The following is a 17,289-nucleotide window of genomic DNA, read 5'->3' as shown; positions in this document are numbered from 1 at the left end:
TTTAGAAGTCTTTCAGTAGTTTTTTATTCATTTCCCCATTTAATTTTTTTGAAATTAAAATTTTTTTAATGCTTTTCATTAAAAATACAGAATTTACAAAATATTTATTTCTGTTTGCAATACAAAACCAACTCAGGTAAGACTGCCATCATGTTGATTTCAGTGTTTAGTTAGTGTGAATGAAGTAAAACTGCATACAAATAGAAGGGAACAGGTATATAACGTCCTGATGATTGCGAGCAAAGCAAATTCATGAGTTAAACATGGAGTAATTTAAAAGAGTTAGAGATGGTTAAAAATTATCCAACAAAACGTGGTAACATAATGTAAAAACCTGAGCTCTAGCATTAGAAATTCACGTTGCTGCCAGGCATGTTACTGGACATGAATAAATATCAGTCACTAGATGGCACTCACACGTCTAACTGATCTCTGCAACTTTGGTCACTTTGTCTGTTAATCAGCTGCAGTTCTAAAATCTCTTGGGGGTTTTTTATTCTCGTTTATGACATGGCAGAAACCTTTACCATGAAACGCTGATGAGACAAGCTTCAGAAAGCATCTTTCCAAACGGTAACTACGATTTTAATATGACTCAACTGCTCTGTGTTTCATCTATACAGCATGGTAGATAGAGACATTGTTTAAAATAATATATATATCTCTCCTATGTTGAATTAATTTTGTGACAATAATTTAGGGAAGAACATGAAAAAATACCATATAAAGCAACCTCGATGTTATGTTTTTCATGTATGTACAGAACAAAAAGTTCCTCAATTGCTTTAGAGAAAACGTCGAATGGCTCCCAATAACGATGGAGAAATCTGTCCTTTCGGCACTCTGTAGGCTGCACAGTAGAAGCAGATACTCATACGTGTTCTTTAGTTTGTTCTCCTAGCAGTTAAAACTTAAAAGCCAAAGAGCCTCCTAAAGCATTTCAATAAAAAAAGGCCTGAGTTTATTCTTCACTTAAAAGAATGATGGACATATTGAAGTTTTAACATTAAAAAATATGACATTAAATAGATCCCTTTTGAGAGGACAGTGAGTATGAATAATCTAAAGGAAGATTTTTTTTCTCTGAGGAAGTTATAGGTGAATGAAACAGGACTACGGATGAAACTGCAATGTAACCTTAATACAGCAAATTACCAGGGTTTGTTGAATTTTGAATGCTTTCATGCAGGGAATAAAAATGGAAATGGCCTTCTCCATGCTTGAAAATTTACTCATGGTAGGTACATGGCCATCCCATGCATTTGTCATGAAAGGCAGTGGGCAGTGCATTAACAGTTGCTGGTGAGCTGTTATATGCAGCAGTGACTGAAATAGCAGATGGGTCAACAGTTGCTGTTCTTGCAAAGTCATCCAAAAAAAAAAAAAAAGAGAGAAAAAGCCTCTCTGAAAAGGCCGTCATTGATGCTACTTTCCTGTGATGGCTGAATGCCAAGAGGCAACGTAAATAGAACTACCAACCTCTGGCTGAGGACTTGCATGGAATATGACTGCAGACCGGGCTAAAACAGCTCTGACTGTTCTGACCGGAGAAATGGTCTGAAATAACACACCCCTTGCCATAACTGTGCAGGCGCAAGTGTGCACATGAGAGTAACCAAGCACCAAATCAGGACTGTCTATCCAAGTACTTTAGAAAAAAAAACTAACAGTGGAGGTCGCCAGGCCTCCCCTGGGCACTCTACAGGGAGCGAGCGGCCTTTGCTCCTTACCCCGTCTTTTTGCAGTTAAGGGGAGTAGTTTTCTCACAAAGAAAAGATCACAAACTGCTGTAAGCGCTCCTTGGTCTAACGTCAGTGTGTGTTCGTGCTGCTTGCCACTGTGCTGGCCGGAATTGAAATCCGGTAGGATGGTTAGGCCTTGGCTGCTCCGCTGCACTGGAATGGTGTGTGAGGGGGTGATGCAGAAGAGATTTGTCACATTCAAAGCAGCTGTCGTGGCTTAAAAAAATGCCAGTTAGGACTAGCTGTTCTGTGATACTGCCCACAGATGCTTACAGGGTCCAGGTGGCTCTCCTTCCCTGAAAGTCCTTATGCTGTTCCCAGCCATTCACAGCTCCCATCAACTGTATCAGGAAGTATTACTAACAGTGGTAACAACGGTTTAGGTTCCTGGGATATTACCAACGGCATATCTTCAGCGTACAAACGTACGTATGTATGTATGCTTGTTCATTTAAATATCTTTAAATGAGCAGAGCTGAATGTTCCTGGTTTTGTAGTGGCTCTGCAGCTCTGGCTTGATTAAAGTCTGGAGTTCGTGCAGGCGTTCCCAGGACTGAGAGAAATCGTCTGGTCCTTCCCCACAGCCGCCGATGGGTGGGACGCTCGGGTACCCTGGATGCACCATCAGTTCAATTGTTACTGTCTTGCTCTGTGGATCTGGGTGTGCGGGTGAGGGCACCTTGGAAGTGAAATCCCCAATGGCCGTGTCAATGGCACTCCAGATATTACTCACAGACATGTTCTTACCCATGGTACTCAACCCTATGTAAATGTTAGGCCACCTGTAGGCAGAGGAGGGAACATGGAAATTAGTATTAACGATAGGTAGCTAGATAAGGGTGTGCCATGTTTATTGGATTAGGAATTAAAGTTAACCTAAAACTTAATGCTAAGATAACAGAGAAAAAAAATCTTCACATTATCAAGTTGTTATAAGCTTTAACTATAAACAAAAGGAAAACCATAACTACAAGTAACTGCTTTTTCTTTCCTTATTACCAAGCCTATGATACTATTTAAAGCTGTAAATCTGCAGGCTGGCAGACAGTCCCAGCAAAGCCCCAAAACATTTCTGTTATTACTCTAGTTATGTGTGACACTTTGTCACAGAACAGGGGTTGTTTGGCATCTGTGAACTTACAGGAGCGCTTTATTGGCACAGAAGGGAAGGCTATTACTCAACTGAGAAATTATACCCTATCAGAATAATTTACTATTGATAGGCCAATTAAAACTTGAAAAATAACCAGCTCCAAATAATAACCCTTGACTAACTGAAAACAAAAGAAATGACTGAAATAAAGTGGAAACCACTCAGCTAACAAATCACTCTCCAAGCGTGTATCAGAGTCAAAACTACTTAAAAGACAAAACACTGGGCAGAACATTATTATTACTGAAGACTCTACACAGCTAGAGAGGAAGCAAGTTAGAGGCTGTGATTAAACTCGCTAAAGCATCATTGTTATGCAGAGTCTTGCCCTCTACAGTGTCACGTAAGCTGAACTACAGGGGCTGTGTGTGGAACCTCTGTGCACAGCTGCAGAAGCTGAGTTGCAGGAGTTGGGTTCCCTTTGACTTCGACTGACTGACTTCAGCTCTTTCCATTCTCTTAGAAGTCTTAGAGATACGATACAATTTGTCCCATTTAGCCTTCCCCACCAGGAGAAGTGGAATCAGTTAAGCATTCGCTGGCCAACTGCAGCTTTTCCATGCAGGAGGCAGGTGCAGAGCATCAAGGCCATGCAAGAGGGGTGATGCTGCAGGAAGTTATAAAGCAGCAAGCAGCCCAGTGCTGGGAAAGGAGGCTCTCTGGAGGATCTTCTGTGAGGCATGCTGGCTCTGCTATTTTGGTGAAGTGCAGGGTGGGGGAGAGGGCCTCAGGAGCCCTGGAGTGTGTGAGTCCTCAGCACTGTCACTGTAATGAAACTGCTCAAAAAGGTAGGTTTGCAATCTTTTTCTTGCTTAACTGCTCTATGAATTGCCATGCCTTTCTCTTGCTCAGAAAAGGGTTTGATACATATGTTCTGCCTGACACAGCAATGGTGAAATACTAGACTCTTACTAGTGTGTTTAGAAGGGAGCAGTACTTGAGAACAACTGATACCCTGATCAAATTTATTGAGGTCCAAGAGAATACAGTGGACTGAGAAAAAAATCTGCTATAAAGGATAGGATATGTGACTGCAGGAGTCTCAACTGAAACATCTTTTAAGCTTTTAAAGGAAGTATGATAGTGGGAGAAAGGCTGAGCTTTTTTGGTACTGACCCCAGTAAGGTCCAGGATATTGGCAAGACTATTTGCTTAGGCCAGCAATCACCTGCTGTTATACTGCAAGCTCTCTCATCTTCTTGCCTGCTGTTAATACTAAGCATTTGTTTCCAATGAGCCTCTTTCTTGCTACTTAAAACACTTTCTCTGCTATTGCAGGGATGTTAAGAGTTATTTTTTGGAAAACTTTCCTTAAATCTTTTAAAATTCCAATGTTGATACAGAATTTTAGTCTCCTACTGTCCCAGGTGCCAGCCTAATGCTACTTAATTAGAAAGGCTGAGAAACATACCCTGGAAGTAACAATCTCTTTCAGGTGAGAAGTGAGTCATCTCTGTTCAAACAAAACTACATACTAAGCCCTAGTGCCTCCCTGCAGATTTGTACTCATCCTGAATCTCATTATCAGCCCCAAAGTGGAGAGAGAAACGCTCTTGCATCCTGGAAAGATGTTATCGAGAGCTGTTAAGATTTTAGCAAACAAGGATGAATAATGCCTGTCTCACCTTATTCCGTGCCTTGTAAACACATCCACTGTGTTAAGAGAGTCGTCTTCTACTCCCCGATAGAAGTCCATCAGAGATGGTGCAATCCAGTCACACTTATGAAGGCCTGGTTCTATTGGGATACGTGTGTACTCAATCCCATACTCTTCTAACACCTGTGCAAATACATGCCTGACCTCTATAAGTAAAAAACAGACAATTTAGTCAAATCAGATAACAAACTCGTCATCTCCCCAGCAAGCTGTTAGCACAAAGATGTCTTTCCCTTCCATGTTTTTTAAAAAAAAAACCTGTTTAGCTTTTCCTTCTGCTGAAATGGTTTCCTAGGATAGGAGTCCCTAGAACACTTCCCACACCTAAAGCACAGTGTTACAGGGAGGGACTTCTAGTAGAAGGAGTAACATTACTCCTCCAACATCTGCTAAGCTTCTCAACAAGCTGCCTTAGCTTCCCCCTCAGGGCTGAGCATCTGATCCAGCAACGCCTTCTAAGTTGGTGACTCTGGTCCTAGAGTGCAGCTTAGGTGACTTTGCACTAGCAGGAATGAATTCTTCATCAGGTCACCAGGCAGTCAGATTTGTTATGAGGGAAAATTAACAAAAGCAATTTCATCCAGAGGGAGCTGAGTGCTGGAGTGGGGAGATCTTGTTTTTTGCTCACCAAGTTTTCCATCTCCGTACCACAATGACCTCACTCAGAAAATGGGGGCAAAGATATTGCCAACTGTGGAACGCAAACTAAGGCCTGCAGACAGAGGCTGGTCAGGAAACGCAGCTGATAGGATACAGTTCTTGGAAGAGCTACCAGCTTTAATCTCAGTGGTTAATTTGCCAGTGTAGAGCACCAGCCCTACAGGTCAGACACAGCCCAGGCTGTCCTGATACAACTTGTTCTCAAGGCCACAAGTTTACTCAGAGGTGCCTTTGCATCAGTTCCGTCTGCAGAAAGGCTTCCCTTGCTGCTGGATGAGTCAATCTGCCTAAAAGGAGGCTTGTGTTCCAGCGCTCGGCCTCTGCTGGCCGGACTCGTGCTCCCCCTGGCCTGCTGGGAGATGGGACTGAATTTGGACTCAGAAGCCAGAGACCAAATTCTAAACCCTAGGAATAGTCCTGTGGCCTGCTGACTTACATTTGAGTGCGGCACACTCAACTAATTATGGTTACCAGGAGTGACTAACAGAAATGAAAAGCTCTCCAGCCCTCTCAGCAGCCGTACTCCATTTACAGCCCCCCCGGCAATGCCAGCACCAGAGCTCTGGCAAAGGAACTAATCGAACCATGTCCTCCAAAGCGCATGCAGGCACATCGGAGCATTTGCAATGCTGAGCGCTGCTGTCACTGCCTCAGAAGGCCCCATGTAATTCCCTCCTCTGCTTGCATGGTCAGTACTACAATCTTTCTCTCCAGGATTAATCATCTTGGAGAGCCAGAAAAGCATTCTTTCTTCTAAGTGCAACCTGATTGCTTCCTCTTGTTGAAGTGACCTCCAAAATTAATAACCTTTAAGAAAGCATTAGCAGACAACACTAGAGGTAGATTTGTAGGATGGGTCCCTTCTTCCCCCAGCTCTGAACATCATTGTATTCCCTGACTCTTCTCGGCCTCCATTAATGCTGACATGTCTGTAAAACACAGTGTAAAATGTCTCCCCAGCTCCTCCCCTACCAGAGATGCTCCACATACACTTCTGAGCACAGGCCACAGCATGGGCTGTGTTTGATGGTAGGAGGGTAGGGGATGAGATGACCTCGCTGCCCTACCTGGGTACAAGCTCTCTTGTTCCCTTCCCAACCACACACTCTCCTCCATGCCAGGACGAGAGGGAGCAGGAACTCAGCTATCATGTGCAGTGTATAATTCCTGTAGCTTAGCAAAGCCACTGAGATAGGGGAAGTGCCAGAAACAAGCCCTGAATGCATGTGGGGGATCAAACTAATTGACTGAAAGAGGCAAAATGATGCCCTGATCTGACTTCTGCACAACCATCCAAGCCACAGCTGCTGGCAGAGGAAGGCCCCAGAACCAGACAGGACACGGAAGGGTTTCTAAATGCATAATTAGTGGCACATCTGCCCCACACTCTGAGCTCTCATCCCTGATGAAAAGATGATAGGATTTTCCTTTCTCCTGGCTTGATGCCTTCAAGGACAAGTGTTTCATAGCTGATGCTGATGAAATGAGGCTAAAAGAAGCCTACAGCTTTTTAGCACTATTACAGAAAGCTAATGAACAGTAAAATCCCAAAGTTAAGCATTCCTGCCAGGCTGCCAAGGGCCTTGCTCTGCCTCCTTCCATGGTGGCAGCAGCATGGAATTAAGAGGAAGAAGCTGAAACAAATTATCAGTTCTTGGAGGAGTAGGTGCAAGCTGGGCAATCTGTGCTGTTAATGCCCTTGCAACTGCTACAGGAAGACCCAGGTGACCCAGCAGACAATTTGGGCCCAGGCAAGACCATCTCCTCAGGATCCAGGTTTTAAATTGGAATTACAGAGCAAGCATCCTATGGTGGGGTTTACTGCCCAAATTGAGCCATGGTGACAGGAGTTCCCTCTGAGCCAACTATCTCTCATCCTTCAGAGCTGGGAAGAGGAGAAATCCACCCTTACCTGGTAGGACATGAACATGTTGGTGCCCATCCATGTGAGGAGGTAGGTGGCCCGTCAGCTCACGGAACAGCTCTACCTGTGCCCTTAGCTCCTGCTTCACCTATGCAGCAGAGAAAGGGTAAAAAAAGACCTGTCAGCAGTGCAGAGGTCAGAAGAGCGTGAGGGAGTTGCTGGAGACCTCACTGGCCACTGTGAACATCTGGGACCTGGCCCTGGGAGGCACAAAGTGCTGTGGTGTATAAATGGACATGCGATGCTATTGGGTCCCCCAGGGCCTCTCCTAGGTACAGGTCTCCTTATAGCACTAGCTACATAGATGGCACAGAGGCTGGGATTTTCAAAAATATCTATGGTATTTGGATACCTATTTTCCTATAAAATGAATGGGGAAATGGGTGCCCAAACCTGCAAGCAGTTTGGTCACCTGAACTCCATCATCCTGGTAGACTATGAGGTGAGAAGTTGGCTGTTTCCCCAGGGAACAGAGGCATCTCACAAGGTGATGCACAGCCTACTTAGCCCCTACTTAGCACTTTTGTTGCATTTTCCTTTTACTGATCTCCAAGTTCTTTGTGAGTATCTGTTCCCATGCCTCTCCGCCCACCCCACCAGATAAGTACTTACAGCACATCAATGTATATGGTCACTGAAGCATAACAGGGAGGAATGAGTTGTTCACTGCTGCAGAGCAGCTTAGTTGCAGAATTAGGCAGCTCCTGCTGCCCAGACAGTACAGTCTATAGATTCATCTCTAAGCTTACTCCTGGGAAAGATCCTCAACTGTTATGTGCTGGGATCAGCACAGGGTGAGTTACATCAGGAAAGCAAGTTGTACATGGCTTTTTCTCCTACCTCTGACATTTTCAGGAGACCTTTTGATAAAGCTGTTCTGAATCCCATTTTCCCATGGAAGAATCCATCTTGGTTAAGCAGAGAAGAGTTTGTCTTGAGCACTTCACAGACAGGAGAGCCCTCAGAGAGGTTGGCGTGCAGGCCTATTGGGATGTTGTATCTGTAGCAGGAATGAAATATCTTAAGTTTTGCACCTCCACCTCCCTCACTGTGGCCAAAGGGTGAGCTTTCAGTGAAAGAGCTAGATTGAGCTAAAAAGTTTTGTTGCTCTACACACTGAAGTACCTTTTTTTGCTGCTCTTCTAGAAAGGAGAGTAGGACAAGACTAATTCAGAGCAGAGTATCTCCAGGTAACAATCCTGTGCTTTCTGCCAAGGGCCAGCCTGTGAGACACCCCCTGCTTCTGTTCTCATGCTAAGAGTCATGTGGAGGGAGCAGCTATGAGATATCTCAGACTGAGAAACTCCCCTGCAGTTGCTATGGGAGGGAATCTGCACCTTGCAACCCCTTTTCTAAAGCACTTCATTAGCTCTTGCTAAAAATTCCCTTAAGTTGTTTACTATATTAAAGATGTGACACTTAGGAGACATTTCTGGAGAACTTCTTTTAAAACTGCCCTTAAGCAGAATTTGGTTATAGACAGTGCCTGTAGCAGGCAGCTGTTACAGTAACAGCACATGCTCCAAGTGTAAAAGCTGGCTGAGTTTAAGGATAACCTGACCCAAAGGCTGTGGCTGAAACTGCCCACAGTGCCCAAGTCTCTGTCTGCCCGTGCAGATGATTGCTGACTGAGTGACAAGGCTAAGCTGTACAAAGCAGCATCTTCCCAGCATGGAGGTAAGACTACAGCAGGAGGCTGACAGCGTAACTGCAGAGCCTTGCTAAGGAATCACAAGAGTCCAACTTGCTAGTGACTGCAACATAAAGAACGAATTATCAAGAGCTATTGCATCTGCAGAGCTCTTGTCTGCCACAGGGCTTTGCAGAGTGCTGCCGTCTCCTCCTTCAGCGTGTGCTGTGGCTTCCCCTACAACAGAGACAGGAACTGAGTGCTCAGCTCTGTGCAGAGTTTCACCACCACTTCTGGAAACCCTCCTGGGGTGGCCAAAGTGCTGCTTTGAAATACAGGAACGGGAAGATGCTGTCACTGGGAGTGGAAGCCCTTTAGCGCTATACTGAGAAGCTCACAGGGGGCTGATGACAGGGCAGGAGGCATCTGCAGTGCCTAAGGGTGCTGTGGCAGGAGGACTTCCCTTCCATCCTGTGGCCTGCTGTGTTCCCTGCCCGAGCCCAAAGGCAAGGGGCAGCTTGGCTTTTTAGAAATCTGCCCCAAATTCTTTATCATGTCTCTGGGAAGCTCTGACTGCATCAGCTGATAGCTCTGTTTGTACCACAGTCACTGTTGTCTGCAAGGAAAAGATTCATGTGTCACCATGAATCAGCAGATGGGAGATATTTTGTTGAACACTCTCCTTGAATGTTGTGGGAGGGCAAAAAAACGAACAGCTGAGCCCCTCAGAGTTGTCTCCCAGGGCATCGAATGAACGCCCCTCCAATTGTGCAGCGCCTCAAATGCTGTGCGGGGAGCTATTTCCAGGAAAAGGCAAGCCCCTCCGACAGGTGTGGGGCGCCAGGGAGCCAAGCACCGCGCCGTGTAACCTTAGCTCAGGCGGAGGGACGGCTCCGAAACCAGCCCAGAGCTGGGGAATGTGCAGAATGTGGAAGTGCAGAGAGAGCTGCCCTTGTTCTCACTGTAAGGGGAGAGGCTGACTGTAACAGTAGAGCATGTTTCAGAGCTTTGGCTAACACCAGCTGAATATCTTAATAGTTTTCTCTTGGAGTTGGTCAGTCCTGGCTGTTTGATAGACTTTCCACGCATCTAAAGTGGAACTGCTAAAGTTTAACAGCTCTGGGATATGGGCACTGAAACCGAAATACAAAACAGCACATGAGAAAGTTGTTCAGAGGAATTCATCTGTGGGAGACGCAGAGGAGCAGGCATGCAGGGAAAGCTGTGAGGATGTGGGAAGGCAGGCCACGTGGCTGGCGCAGGAGGGTTCTGCAGCTAGCTAGCATTTTCTTGTATCACGTTTTTGTATTCCCTCTGGATGCAATGAGCCACTTGTCCCCCTAATCAGCACCAAACGCCCTGCTGCTCTGTGTTCATTCCTAACAGTCTCGACACTGCACAAGTATTTTCAGATCCCAAGTACAATGGGATGAAAACATGAGCAAAACGTCAAGCATTATGGCATTATCTGGGCTGTGCCTGGAGACAGGGCTTCAGGCATGCTCTATCCTGGCCAGAGGCTTGGAAAGAGCCCTTCAGAGCTGAACCAACAGACTTTTTTCCACTTAGTATGATAGGCATTGGACCAAACTGTTCCCCTCAAGTGCCCCTCACCACTGAAATATAGCTTCTGCAACCAAAGAACAATGCCAAGGTACACTGTACAGCAGAAAGGCAGGGAGAAAAGTCAGGTTATGAGAACATCCTGGAAGGACCCCATTTTCAGCAGGGCACAGAAACCATTTCCTCTACATGCACATATTTTACAGTTGCCCGGCTCCTTCTAAAACAGTAAAGTATCTGGTGTTTTATTACTTGAAAAATTGCAGAAGAGACCAGCAGTTCAAACAGCTTCTATAGCATATGATGCCACATTGGGAGCAGAGCTCAGCTGTCTTGGGGTCAGCCTCATACCCAAGCCCTCCTTTATGGAAGGGACAGGATAAGCACTGCTGGTCTGTGCCAGTCAATTGTAATTGCTAATTGATCCACCCAGGATCCAAAGCAAAGGAATCGGCGCTGAACTTCAAGCAACAGCTTCTTCAATAAAAGCCTTACAGCAACAGCTATACTGCCAGCACAAAGTGATGGTTGTAACAGACGCTGTCCCCACAGCAAGCTGATCGATCTCCTTGCTCTCTGTTCTAAGTGCCAACCACCCTCCCATGATTCGCTCAGAGATCCACGTCTAGATGTTTGCAATCTTGTCTCACTGCCCTGGAGAACGCACAGAGGTGAAGGGGACTTAGCACATGGGTCCAGTTCACTCTTGAAAAAGCTGAAGGATTGCATCTAGGAACGCAAGTGCATGCTCCAACAGCACAAGGGGCATTAGATTGGGCTGTCTGTTAGCTTGCTGAGATGAGGTTCAGGCAAACAGGCTCTGCAGCCACTAAAGCTAGTGCATTTGTGAGCTATTTACACTGAGAGAAAGGTGGCTGTTGAAGCCAGCTTGGCTCTGTGGTTCTCTGCTCAGCATCCCCTTAGTGGTGGCGGGGAAGGAGATATCTTTATGACAAATGCTAGCAAGGGAGGGGCAATAAGGAATTGAGTCTGAAAGATTTCCTGGTCAACAAGCCCAGCCCAGCTATCAAACAGGGAGAGGGAATACAATTAGCTAAACTGCTTCCTTTTCAAGTAGTTGCTTGTTTTGCCACGTATTTGAACAAAAGTCCCTGCTGAGGCAACAGGCTTCTGTGCAGCTGCAATTCCTGCTTGTTCATATCCTCAGCAGCACAGGGTCCCTGGAAACGATATGTCACTGCACTGAGTCACTCTTTTAAAATGCCTGCCAGCTTTGCTGCACATCTCTGTGCTTGGTGGATGACTTAGTGCCCTGGTTCCTGCCTGGCCACAGCAGGGACCCTGCAGTCCCTGTGTTCCTGGGAGCAGCTGTGGTGGCTGATGGTGTTTCGCGATTCCCTGAGTCCAGATTTGATGGTCTTGGTCCATGGGATAAGCATGGCACCTATCCTTTTCCTTGGTAAGCAAACAGATCTCACCTTCAACATCCTGTTTGTATCCTATCAGGGAAATTACTGGCTTGTCAGCTTTCAGCACAAGTTTGACGCAATTAAGAGCCATATGAAACCATCTGTATCCAGACATCTTGCTCCAGTAAACATCCAAATGTCTGCAAACAGACAAAGCAAGGCTGTGCTCTGTGGGAAGAAGAGCACCTCTTAGCTTCTCTGTGTGGGCATTTGCATACATTTTTTTCCCCCCACTTTCACCCTCTAGCAAACTGTAACATAACATCTAACTGTCTTTCATCAGATAGCATCTTGTCTTGCTCCATTAGTGCTAAGGACTTATTCCTGCTGGGAGAAACACTCAGAAGCCTCTGCACTGTTAGGAACTGGTACCATAACATTGCTTAGGGCTGTGGCTTTCTTTTTAATTACATCTTTGTATCAGCTGAAACTCTTGTGTCCATGAACTTGCATCAGCAAGAAGTGCTGTTGCCAGTAAAGTTAACTTGATCCGTGATTCTCGTGTAAGGCCTCAGAGCATGAAACCCCCCACCTCCAATCCAAACAGTTCAGCAGTGTAACTGTCTGCCATGTGATAAACAGCTAGCTAAAAGGGTGATGAGAAAGCATGAGAGACTTCTAGATTAGTCAGATGTCGACCGGGAGGGTCAGAATTAAGTCGCAATTTACACACACATTTTGCAATTAGTGTTGATGGGAAAGGAAGTGAAAACATAGACAGCAATTAAATGTGGTTTTGTTAGATTCTTCCTCTAAATGTACCCAGATGTTGCAGGGGCTTCAGCTTTTGTGTAGCTGATGTTCAGCATTTGAGCTGCAAAAACCCCAGGAAGACTGAGGCTTTGTTCTAAAATATGTCGCTCTTCACCAAGTATTTGGATGTAAGCATCTGGAAGGGTCCCAGTACTCAGTCACAACTGAGCTGGCTGATAAGGCAGGGAAGAAAATATGGTGGTAATCAGTCATCGGCTGCTATATTCCTGCTATCTCCATATTTCAATTTCTAAGGAAAAATGAAGGGACCCACTCCAGGTAACAAACAATCCTTCTGATATTCGGGAAAGGCCCTGAAAGAGGAACTAGGAAGAGACTGGCTGACTCCAAGGTGGTGGCTGATAAATATGCAGCCAAGATTACATTGCCTGGATAACCAGGAAGTCACATTCAGTCTATGACCCTTAAAAGAGGAAAGTTTTGAGTTACTGAAAAAAACAATGGGAGTGTGCTCTCCCTTCTGCTGCTCCGGTTGTGCAGTGATCTAGCAGTTGCTATTAGTATGTTTGTAGTGTGGTGATGAACCAGGCCTCTACTGAAACTAAGGGTTTTTTTTGCCTGCAGGGAGTGGAACCCTTCCTTTAGCTCAGTTCTGACAGCAAATGAGAAAAGCCCAACATTCAGAGCCTGGATGTTAGGGAAGGTGTGTTATTTACCACTTGATTCTGCTCTATTGCAATTAGTTTGTGATTCAGCTGGTACAAAGGTCTGCTGACTACCATCACATTTCTGCCAAGTCTTCCAACCAAAACACAAGGCAACAGATGGTACACCCAGAGGCCTACAAAATTACTGTGAAAACTAAGAAGAATGAAATTCCAGGGGAACTGTGCTTCTTTCTGAAGGATGCTGAGTCCTAATATTTCAGGGCAGCATGAGCTTAAGACGGACCATCCTGCAAGAAAAGCTCTCTCCTTACTAATTAGCTTTGCCTACATGCAATTAACTGAAGATCAAGTGAGGGGAGAGAGAGCTCAAGACCTGCAATAGCAGGCAACCATGTTATAGCCAGTTAATTAAGGACTCGGATAACCTCCACAAGCCACAGAAACACTCAAACACTGACCAAATCCTCACACCACGCGTACAAAAGACCCACAACACTAGAATGTGCCACAGGAAAGAACGAGCCACTTACTCCAAACCTTTTCTCTCAACTCATGATAGAGCCAGGCTCCTAGATTACACCACTGTCTGGTCGCAGGCTGAAAGCTTCACCGTGGAATGCGTATGCGTGGCAGCATATATATTTGGTACTTGCTTAGATGAGTAACTGTGGAGGAAGGGCAGGCGGAAACAGGGCAGACCTTCATCCCCACAAAAATCAAAATGTTGCAAAGCTTTAATATTCACAGGGGGACAGGAGACAACACCAGCAGTGACAAAGCAGTGATACTATCCCACTTCTGTCTTTCTTGCATCGTAGCCCAGCAAGATGAGGTTGTTTTAGTGGAGAATTCAATAAGGCTTTTACTAAGTCTGACCCACTAGATGTGTGTGTCTACAAAAAGTTTGTCTGAACCTTTGCAATGGAGGAACAAACATTTCAGGGGCGAGACAAGTTTGTTTACATAGTCAGATGCTAGTTTAGTGCATATGTTCCAGCAGCATCTGATTCAGGGCTTGCATTGGACAATGCCCCAGATCTGAAAATGCTTCCCCCCTGCATGGGCAGGAGCGAATATAGCTGCAGAGAGTTATTTGCACAAATGAATGATTGCAGAACCTGGCCTGTTGATCTTCAGTGCTAACGGATGTTCCCAAAGTCACTCAGCTTAGTTTCAAAAATGGATTTAAATCCATTTCATTCCCACACGGGAACGAAAAACCCATTCCAAAACTACCCCCAAAAGATTGAAATTGCAGAGCAGGTCGTAGCTTCTGCTGTCACCTGTCCTCCAACCTGGCTTTTCACACTCGTATCAGATGCTGGGACAAGTGTCGTGACTCTGATTCAAAGACACTTTTTAAACCTCTGATTACATAGCCTACTTTCTGGCTAAAGAAATGAGGCCAGGTGGAGTCTATATTTAAAAGCCTGCTAAAGACCAGGCCAGAATAGCAAACACACTACCAGAGCTTCAGGGCTTAAAGGGTTTCATGGTGCTGCTGTATCTGAGAGAAGTACTGGTTTTATCTCCCTGATTTACATTTTACTTCATTTACTGACAGGATTTTAGGCATCCCAGCAGTGATATGCCTAGCCCTGTTGCTTCTCCCCTTATCAGCCCAGAGGTGGTTCCCATCTTAGTGTTTGTGTATCATCTCTAACCTTTTTTTAAAAAAGACCAGCTTGCCCCAGACACCACACCCTGGCTTTTCTCCTCGACCCAGTGCCAATCAATCTCATCAGAAAAGCTACAGACAGCAAACAACCCACAAGTACCCCTACAAGCACAACCAGCATGGGGAGAGATGCACAAGGGGAACAAAGACAGCACGACTCTTGTAGAACTGTCCCTTGCAGCAGCTAGATTAGAGACAGAAGGTCTCAGGCCTTTTTGTCCCAGTTCTGCTCCTCCTTTTTTTTTCCTAAATTATTTCTCAGCCCTGCTGCTTTCTCTTTCAGCATATACTTCTGCTTCCTAGTGCCTGCCCACACTGAGCTGAAGCATTAGCTAGGTTTTACCTTCTAAGTACAAGTAATGCTTCCTATTAAAGGATTTGCTGTGCTAGTCCACAAGAACCACATGTACCATTTGATTTGTTACAGAGCCAACTGTGGCAGCAACCTCTGAAAAACCCCTGAGACAGTAAAGGTCAAAGATACAAGGCAGGTACAAGGCTCTGTCAGGCTCTTTATGCATGTGGTTTTTAAAAATGGATTTATCAAGCCTAAAATTAATAGAAATGTGGGGGTGCTTTTTCTTTAGGTTTTGGGGATGAAAAATCAGGTTTTCCACTGTCCAGGTTTGTTTTGCACTTGCAGAATTATATTTGTTCCTGCTTCTACAATGAACCTGGCTGACCCAGTGTTCAGCTTGGCTAAAATGCATCAAACTGAACCATATTTTAAAACTAATGCTTCTATACTCTAATAGTTCTACGGGGTCAGGGCATATAAGGTGGACTTTCATTCTGATGGTACATCTTTCAGCAGTCTGGCAAGAGAAAGACCAACAAACCCAAACCATACCAATCAACTTGAGAAAGAAAATGTGCAGCAAATGGGTAATGCTAGAGGAGGAACCATCATGGGCATGATTTGCAGGTCAGTGGTGCTATCTGAAGGGTCTCAGCAAAGGTGCTGGGGATTCAGTTTTCCTCCACCAGCCGGGGCTGTGACACAAGGCTTCTACCGGGGCTGTAAAAACGAAAGCAGCTTACCTCCCCGCCAGCCGGGCTGCATCTGCTGCCGCGCTTCCATTGACCAGGAGGGACACGTTGGACACGGCTCCAGCCAGGAAACAGTCCACGATGCCTTGGTTCCTCCGAGGACAATAGCCGAAGTCATCCCCGGTGACGATCAGCTTCACCTGGGGCATCCTCGGAGGTCATCCCTGGCAGAAAACCAAAGGAGGGGGAAATCAGCGCGACCAACGCATCACCGGCAGAGCCGGGGCCGAGCCCGGCCGTGACTCAGCCCCGGCCCAACGCCGCCCGCTCCACCCCGGCCCAACGCCGCCTCGCCGCTCGCACGGGGCGGCGGGGACCCGCCCGGCGGCGCCCCCCGGGGCGGCTGGGGCCCGGCCCTGCCGCCGCTCGCACCTGCGCTCCGCCGGGCCCGGGCGGGGGGCCCCGCGGCAGGGGGGGCCCGGCCCCGGCGGCGGCTCCGCCCGCCCCCCCGCCGCCCTCGGGGCGGCCAGCGCGGCCCCCCGGGCAGCTCCGCCGCGGCGCAGCCGGCACCGCCGCCGCAGCGCTGAGCGCCGGGCGCGGGCGGCCCCTGGCGGCAGCGGCTCGCAGTGCCGCCGGCCCCGGCGCTCCCGGCTCTGCCCTCGCGCGGCGGCCGCGGGCGCCGGACCCCTCCGCTTCCCACCCCCGGGCGAGAGTCCGGTTTCAGGCTCTCGAGGTGACGCCTGTGCCTGCAGCTGCACGGGGGGAGCAAGGCCCTCACGCGCCGTGGTTCCTTCAGTGCAGAATTACTCATCCCCCCAATGCCGTGGATATCTAACGCTCAGCCCGTGACCGCCATACACCCACTGAGCCCTGCTTGCTTGTTTTTACCCGCCTTGGCTTGCTGGCAGTGTAAATTCAGTGCGAGTTTAAAGCTGCAGTTTGAACTCAGGTCAGGAAGTCCCTAATGGCTCCTGGAGCGGGGTGGCGGAAGGGCACAGGGGACAACAGAAGACAGCTCTGGGGAAGGGCCGCTTGTAACACGTACTGTTGTTCAGGGCTGGATGCAGGCCAGTCCTCCGTCAGACTGCATGTAAAATCCTTTCTGTGCTGGCACTGAACTGCCGGTTTCCTTTACTGCGGAAAATCCATCCTTGATCTACCAGAACGAAAGTGAAAGCACCGAGTAGCTCAGGAAAGTTGAGTGGGAGATGGCATCAGGCTGCATTTTTGGCTGTGGAAGGAGAAAATGAAGTATCAAAGTAGAATACATCCCATCTTGGTCAGTAATGTTATCCCTAAAAATTCAACCTCTGCACTACGGCAGGAGAAATAAACTGATGTCTGGGGCAGGGAGAGGGTAAGTGGTAATTCAGAAAGAGACAAAGTCCTGTGGGGTAACCTGCCAGTGGATCCAGGGTAGCTGTCTTGGTGGCTGTTGCTAGCCGGTCCTGGGGAGCAATGGTGAGAGGGCAGGAGGCTG

General features: G+C 47.0%; 1 protein-coding gene across 3 annotated transcripts; it reads right to left on the bottom strand.

The window, feature by feature from the left end:
• On the bottom strand, positions 1–16,968 carry YDJC (YdjC chitooligosaccharide deacetylase homolog). Of its 3 annotated transcripts, none has more exons than XM_026104291.2 (6): positions 16,855–16,968; positions 15,861–16,033; positions 7,977–8,136; positions 7,125–7,224; positions 4,521–4,698; positions 1–2,524 (listed from the first exon to the last, which is right to left on the bottom strand). In XM_026104291.2, exons 2-6 carry the CDS (start codon positions 16,016–16,018, stop codon positions 2,194–2,196), a joined length of 927 nt encoding a protein of 308 aa, XP_025960076.2. In that variant the 5' UTR covers positions 16,019–16,033; positions 16,855–16,968; the 3' UTR covers positions 1–2,193. The 3 variants fall into 3 exon arrangements, with proteins under 3 accessions (XP_025960076.2, XP_064378212.1, XP_025960077.2); XM_064522142.1 differs by lacking the exon at positions 16,855–16,968 and adding an exon at positions 16,242–16,476; XM_026104292.2 differs by lacking the exon at positions 16,855–16,968 and having other exon boundaries at positions 15,861–16,210.
• Between the last annotated feature and the right edge of the window lie 321 nt (positions 16,969–17,289).

The sequence above is a fragment of the Dromaius novaehollandiae genome, chromosome 17 (genome assembly GCF_036370855.1).
Source record: "Dromaius novaehollandiae isolate bDroNov1 chromosome 17, bDroNov1.hap1, whole genome shotgun sequence".
NCBI lineage: Eukaryota > Metazoa > Chordata > Aves > Casuariiformes > Dromaiidae > Dromaius > Dromaius novaehollandiae.
Note: the sequence above shows the minus strand (reverse complement) of the source record. Positions and strands in the feature narration are given on the sequence as shown.